This window comes from Montipora capricornis, chromosome 7 (genome assembly GCF_036669925.1).
Source record: "Montipora capricornis isolate CH-2021 chromosome 7, ASM3666992v2, whole genome shotgun sequence".
NCBI classification, from domain to species: Eukaryota; Metazoa; Cnidaria; class Anthozoa; order Scleractinia; family Acroporidae; genus Montipora; species Montipora capricornis.
In genome coordinates this window covers 37537482-37544981 of record NC_090889.1, presented here as the reverse complement: position 1 = coordinate 37544981, position 7500 = coordinate 37537482, and the positions used below count along the sequence as shown (strand labels likewise).

Genomic DNA, 7500 nt, shown 5'->3' with positions numbered 1-7500 from the left:
AAGAAATCTTTAGTAGCTAAGGGCCTGTATACCCACTGGGCAAATTTTAAAATATTTGTCACGCATCAGTTCCGTTCTACAGCTGTGTACGGTGCTATTCATCTTACCTAATTTTTGTCAAGCCCCAACAAACTTGAAAAGGGCCGTCGTCCCGCCTCGGAGTAGGGCAACACACATGTTTAACGGGGACTCTGAGATATTTTGCGAGAGCTTTAATTTTACGAAATAAGACTCACAGGAATTGAACAATTTTCTTGAAATGTCTAATACCTGAGAGTCTTATTTAGTAAAATTAAATCTCTCACAAAATGTAACCGAACACTCCCGTTATAAATGTGTGTGGGGTTGGAATCTCATCTGAGCGTGAATATGCAAATTCGAGGTTGTTTAGCCGGGCTTTCATAAAAATGAGACGCGTGGCTGCGCGCAGGTACAAATGAGAATAACTCGGTTCCAGAATTATTTTCTTAATTTGTTCTATAATGCTTCAAGATTTTCATATAACGTGCTGGAATTAATCTGTGGATCAATTCCGAAAGAAGAAAACAAAGGACAAAAGAGACCTCTAGACACTTTAAGTGTTGAGAGAGGCATCATGGATTCTGAATTGCTAAGAGATAATTTTAGCGAATCGTTTTGTGTATGGAAAATGACGGTCCCAGAAGGTTATACATAAAAAGTTGATCTTCTGAAATTGCGTAAAAATAAAAACAAGATTTACTGATTTGATTAAAAATGAGATCGCCAGCTTGGCGACTGTCAAAACACAATTTGGGCTTCTCAGTCTTAAGTTTCCAATCATTAGAAACAATGAAGCATAATACATGAAACATTCCTTCCAACAGAGTGAGCCTGTCATTCTTAACAGAAACAGAGAAGCAATGACAAACGACGCCTTTAACCACTTCATTGATTAAGTGAAGGTGAAATAGAGGCATAGTCGCAAAGAGGTTCAGGCTGGGCGATAGAAGGTATTTTGGCTACATTTGTTAATGTTCGGCTCGATACTGACGAACCATTTCGCGGAGGAAGCTGTTTTCGTCTCCCAAAAGAGTTGCAAAATAAGAAATCAAGAACATCCAAAACAGAGACAACCAGTGACTCAGATGGGCTCTTCGTGCTGCTCTTTTCCCAGTAGCAAAAGGAGAAAAAGTAGAAAGAACTAGCAGTTACCCAACAGCACATGGTCTTAATTTAACAGGTATCGACTTCCCAACACCTGTTTCACAAATTGATAAACTCGAAAAACAAAACCCAAAGTTTACAATTAATGTGTTTGGCTGGGAAAATGACCATGTTATTTTTCACAATATCCGCGAAAAAGACGGCGCTATTCCACAAAAATACTTGATGCTGATACAGCAAGGTGAGAACATGTACTTCCCTATGTGAAAAGGTTTATCGCTCTCCTGTATGATCAAAACAGGCATAACGAGAGTAAACATTTCTGTGAACGTTGTTTGCATGGGTATACAGCGAAGGATCTACTTGAAGGGGAAAAACCTAGGCACAAACCTAAATAAAGAGGGTTTTTGAAAAGACCAACAAAAACAGAGCTGGCAAAAGAGGAAGGTAACAAGCTGTCTTTCACAAACTACCGTTAGCAGATGAAAGCGCCTTTCGTAATATACGCCGACTTCGAGTCTTTGTTGAGACAGATCTGCCAAAAACCAGTCAAGAAAAACGTTTTCCGTAAAAACAGACATGCATGAGGGATGTGGGCTTGCTTTGACAATAGTGAGAAGCGACGGTGAAATTTTCGAAGGCCCTTTTAATTGCAGAGGATGTTACTTCCGTTATGTTACTTCCGTTGCCCATGATCCTACGCGGGGGATCTTGAGTAGGTGTGACTCGTAAACAAATGATTATGCTTGTTGGGTTTTTCGGTTGTACTCTCGTCCTTTAGAAAGCCAATCAATAGTTTGTAAGTATTGATTTCTTTTCTGATTTCATTTCATCTAGATTTATTTTGTAACCGAAAATTTCTCTTTTCAGTTGAACCACCCACGCTTAATCACCGCTCGATCACTTAAATTTTTCCAATACCGGAATGCTTGTTCTACGATACATGTTAAAGTGCGTTCAAATTGTTGTTTGGTTGCTTGAAGTCTACAGAGGAGAAAACGCAGGTTTCAAATTGTTACAGGCCCACAGCACCACGCGCACCGCGATATAACCTAGAGGAGGACTCCTGCATACGAGGTGAGAGGACCTAAATAGGCCATTTCCGAGTTCATGTCTGCCTCCTCTTCAAAGAGAGTCTAAGTGCGAAGTTTTTGTTATGAAAATTAGTTTTCATTCGTATGTTAAGTAGAACTTATTACTATCACAAAAGCTTCGCACTTGCACTCGCAAGAGGAGGCTGACATGAACTCGGAAATGGCCTATTTCGTCTCCATCGGCCTCTAGACTTTTTAAATACGCTTAAATTAATGACATCCAGGAGGCAGCTTGAAGCGGAAAAACAAAAACAAAAGAAAGAAAGAAACAGAAAGGCTAGACTATGCTAACGAGGCCGCTGATATTATAATTCAGTTGGAATTGAACGGGAAAAATTATGAAGAGCAAATTCACGGATTACTTATTGATAACCTTTTGATACGTTGAAAAACAAATAAGGGAGACTTAAGTCACGTTTTCACATGCGCAGCATTGTCTGGTCTTTGCCAGTATTTAATACATCTACATTTAACTTGCATGTTGTTTTCAGTCTTCCTAACATTAAGCAAAAAACCTATATGTCAAACAGCAGTATCGGCATTTTTAAAAACAAATACCAAAAGGGAAATTAATTAACAGGGAATAGCGGTTGTCACTTTTTATTTTGTTCAGTCATTTTGATTATCAATGCTTTACCAGAGCAATAAGCACCAAATACAGTTACCAACACTCCCATTACAACAATTGTACCATCCGCAGCTACCTGAAGAAGTTTCAACTCGCCCCATTTTAACTTTAACTGAACTAAACACGGTACCATATACTCTAAGAATGGCACGATGAGACTTCCGACAAAGGCCGTCAAAAGAGCGAAGTGTGGAACCACAACTGCCAAAAAGAGGGTGGTAAACACAAAAAGGAATCTTGCTGTAGCAGACCAAATGAAAAAGGGAATACAAGAAGTGACTGCCGAAGCAAGTCGAGAATCATCAAGAGATTGAAAAACCGGGAAGAGGGCCAGTGTATAGCTGAATATGACATATATCACGTATACAACACTGGCGATTATTCGAGGGGCGCCAAGAGGAAAGTTGTTTCCGATCACTTCATCAGTGGCATGGGAGAAGGAGAGAAAGCCACAGAGCGAAAACAGAACTTTGAATACGGTGACCACCGTCATGGAAATCCCCAAGGCTGAACCGAATTTGGAAGGATCCGCCATGCTTTTCTCGATTGGAATCATAATTGGGTACACGCAGTAACTGTATATGACCAAGCTAAACGCGACGAGGGCTCCTTCGGTATCCCAGAATAGCAAATCCGTTAAGTTTATGGTCGAGTAGTGGGTGACTGTGTACCATATCAACACGCTTACCATAGTGATCAAGGACGTTATACTCAACAAACTTTGCCATGCGACGCACGCCAGATCCTTTAGAAACGTGGTCGGCAAAACCAAAGCAGCAACAATGGACGCCCACATAGCTTCTGTGAGCCCTGCTTTGGGAAGGGCGTGTGCCATGAGGGATCCACATGAAATAAAGTACGACACACCGAAAATTGACAGATCAAGGCTTTGTAAAGCATCGAGAATCACGCCGCCATACCGCGGCCAAAGAACATTACCAAGCTCGCTGTAATTGTCACGAACTCGTGATTTCATCTTCGATGCAATTTGTGTTTTGTCATCCCCAAGGATCGTTTCATGTTCTGTGATTTCGGCGCAATTTTTATCGTAAAGGCAATCTATCATGACTGTACCGGTGTACCAATGAACTAAAGCGAACAAAGGAAAGCCAAGGATGGTTACGAGGCCTCCTTTGAACACCGCGAATGGCAAGGCCAGCGCTCCCACTCCCAGGAAGACACTGGTCATGTTTGCAACAGCTCGCCATGTTGAAGCTCGACTGTGGAGGATTAGTCTGCTTTTTTCACAGGCTTCTTCATCAATACTACAGATATTTTTCACGTCCTCCCTTTCATCGTTATCGTGCGTCTTGACAGCTTTGTAAGTGAATTCACCTTCCTGTAATCCCATAGTAGTTACGAAATGTAGGTGTGTTCTGAAGAAAAACTAACTTGCGAACAGCGGTCAGTAATATGAGGTCGTCACAAGAGAGCGATTTTCACGGGAGACGAGAACTCTTGATTTTCCCAACATTCCACGGAAAACAATCACGAATCAGTTGACCTTGACGCTTTACTCGCATAAAATTTTCGTTCAAGTCCACGTAATCAGATCACAGATGGCGACCACGTGGAGTCGTACAGTGCAAGTAGCATTCAACCTCCAGCGCCAGCATATATTCCCCAAGTTTTACCGCACGATTTTCCGTTGCCGAGCGCGATGTATTGCTGTGGAGACGTTGCTGGAAACTGGGAGTTTTTCGGGCAGCAATGGTTCGATTACGAAATCGCCACGGGCCTCATTCACCGTGAAGAGACCATTCGCCTAGCAACCTTGAGATCTGCAATGGGCCGAGAATGCCTTCAAATTTTCCTAAACCTGAACCTGTCATCAATTTTTACGGGAAATGAGAACTCTTCATTTGCGCATTATTCAAAAGAAAACAATCACGAATTAGTTGACCTTGACGTAGGCTCGATTTGCGCCGCTCACTCGAGTTCGGCTATTCTCCCCGAGAAGAGACGGCTGGACGCGTGGGCGATAGATTGTCTATGTGATGTACGTAAATTTGTATAGTACCATTAGACATCCAAAAATATTGATTTTAACAAAACAGTAATTATATAACAATGCGTAAACCGTCTGTGCTCCAGATGATACGAGCTTGAGTTTGTGGTTAAATGATCAGTGTGAGTTTAAATTCAACCGGCGAATCATCAACAAAATCTTCGGGCCGCTTCGGCTCTAAGTCGACCTCAGCGCCCCCCTCGTTTTACAGCCAATAAACTCAGAAGTAATTCCAATCGATCTTGAGGAATACATTAGCGACGTCTGGGAAAAAAAATTCAATAGCAATGGATTTCAAAACCGTATTTTGACGTTGGCACCAACTGGAAAATTATTTGAAGTTTCTGAACTCAGGCGGTATAAAACGATACAATCCCCATTCTCCAGCTTTTCGAACACTTCTATTGTCGAAATCGTGGATGTTTTCTAATTTGAAAGCATTGTAAAGCTCGAAGAGGCCGGGTCAAAGAACACAGTGACAACCAAAAAATGTAATTTATGCTGAACCGATTTGTGCAGGTGAGATTCTGATTGAAGCAGCCGTAAAACTTGCCAAGTCTTTGCTAAAACGAGATGCCTCTGTGAAGCATACACTGGGTTGCTTGTGGTACGTGCTACAGAAAATCAGAAGGCACTGAATTGTGTGGTATTGAAATACAGCATTCCAGTCTCTGAAGAATAACAAATAAACGAGAAGCGAGAAACATTGGCTTCTGGGCTGACATGTTGATAATTTTCAAGTTCCCTCACAACTTCTTTTCACTACAAGTGTGCCCTCTGAGCATCTGACAGCTTTGTAATAATAAACTTCACTAAAATCAAGCCCTGTTTCGCGGGGTTAGTGTTAGGATGGGAGACCAAAACAATAAACCCCTCACAAAAAACAGAAACATCTGACCGAAAATACTATTAACGCTAACAAATGCGAACTCAGCAAGGTACAGATTTTGTTAGCTTGCTTTATGCAAAACAAATATTGATGAAAAAGCAAATAACTATTGATACATAGTTTTCAGAAAGAGCAGAAGGAAGTTTCCCGGACGGTCGATCGAGAATAAAATATTTACGACATCAAAACAACATTAATTTTGAACCGTGAATATAGAATATAAAAAGTTACGATCAGCGACAAACATTTTGGGAGATTTTTGCTACGTTCAAGTAAATTGCAAAGTACGTTCAAGTAAATTGTAAAGTGACATGGCCGGAATTCAGCGGGCGCCGTGATTAAGTTACCGCGGCATGTTTCCTCGCCAAACAGTGAAGCATCTGTGTCAAATGATGGCAAGATACCGGGTTTTTGTAAGTTTCTTTTTCTGTCAAGTGTTATAAAGTTTGACAATTAAATGAGCGAAGTCAAAACAAAGATCACAATCGCCCAACTCTTGTTTATGCAAAGTCAAAATTTACTCTCCAAGACGCGTACGACGTTATTTATCACCAGGTAATTCCATCATTTTGGAAATAACAGCTACTTTATTATTCATCTGCGTCACAAGTTTTCACTGATTTTGGGGCTCATTTTGTTGAAACTCAAGCACGCTTCCAACAGGCCTGTGAACCCTTCCTGCTTACAGAGCAATACTAAAAAACTTCTCCCACATCACATTTCAACCTTAAGCTCGAAAATTCAATACACAACATGATATTATAATTCACAAAGGCAGAAAACACAACAGAATCCTTTTCCAGCCAAAAATTTATTGAAGCAAACAACATATTTGCTCTTAGAGGCGAAAACCTCTTCCTATTTCATTGCGTGCGTGAAGACAAGAAACTCACTCGTGTCAAATTACCATGTACTTCAGGTAAATACAACTCACTTTGATTTCGTCTCGACGGGCGATAGATTGTTGTCGAAGTCCAGTACTCGTCGCTTTTGAGATTCCTGCCTAGTTTATCCAACTGACTTTCCATTATTGAGCTCCATAAGGGTATATTTTGTTTAAGGATCCACTAAAACGCCATTCGCGTTACATGACTTTCGACGCCATTGCAGGCTAAGTTAATGATTCTACTGTGTCCACCAGAGAAATCTACGCAGTTCCACTACCCTCTCGATCCTGAGAAAATACGCGCAGAAGGCTCTATGCATAAAGACACCACTTACCAGGGGAGTGACAGGCAAGACTTTTACCGACACGGAAAAAAAAAAATTAAAAAAAAAAAAAAAAAAGAAAACAAACAAACTAAACGCAGACCTCGACTGGGTTTGCCATAGGCAACCCAGTAAAGAGCGCTCGAGGACAACAAAGACCCCTGGCTAGCCCTACTTGATCAAAGAAATACCCCTACAGAGTCGCTGGGCTCAAGTCCAGTACAGAGATTGATGTCCCGCCGCACAAGAACTCTACTCCTAACTTCCACTAATCTCCTCTATCCGAAAGTACCAGAAAACGTAGATCACCTACTCAAGCTAAAAAGACAGAATGCCAAGTTTTATCATGATCGTTCCTCACGTATCCTACCGGAAATTGAAATAGGACAGGATGTAAGGGTGGCACCTGTACAGAAGAACGACGTATGTTAGAGGGGTACCTGTACTGAGAAATTGTCGGGCAGGCCCTATGTATTGCAGACGGATGCATGCAGAAGACAACCACCTTGTTGGTCGAAACCGAGCTTTCCTAAAGCCCGCTGAGAAA

The 7500-nt window shown here is 41.4% G+C and overlaps 2 protein-coding genes across 2 annotated transcripts in view; one reads left to right on the top strand and one right to left on the bottom strand.

The window, feature by feature from the left end:
* The window catches only part of LOC138057109 (gamma-aminobutyric acid receptor subunit alpha-6-like), a 46459-nt gene that overhangs the window by 1777 nt on the left and 37182 nt on the right, over positions 1-7500 (top strand). Inside the window, exons 2-3 of the mRNA XM_068903163.1 lie at positions 1-971; positions 1996-2202. The exon at positions 1-971 is cut by the window's left edge and continues 1535 nt beyond it. The gene's annotated coding sequence lies outside the window, so the exon portion shown is untranslated. The remainder of the gene's footprint in view (positions 972-1995; positions 2203-7500) is intronic.
* LOC138057916 (vesicular inhibitory amino acid transporter-like) lies at positions 2637-5165 on the bottom strand. Its single transcript, XM_068903822.1, has one exon. The coding sequence runs from the start codon at positions 4196-4198 to the stop codon at positions 2813-2815; it is 1386 nt and encodes a 461-aa protein (XP_068759923.1). The 5' UTR covers positions 4199-5165; the 3' UTR covers positions 2637-2812.

Coding starts and splice junctions, on each gene's coding strand:
- LOC138057916 (XM_068903822.1), bottom strand. CDS start 4,198: ATGGGATTACAGGAAGGTGAATTCACTTACAAAGCTGTCAAGACGCAC.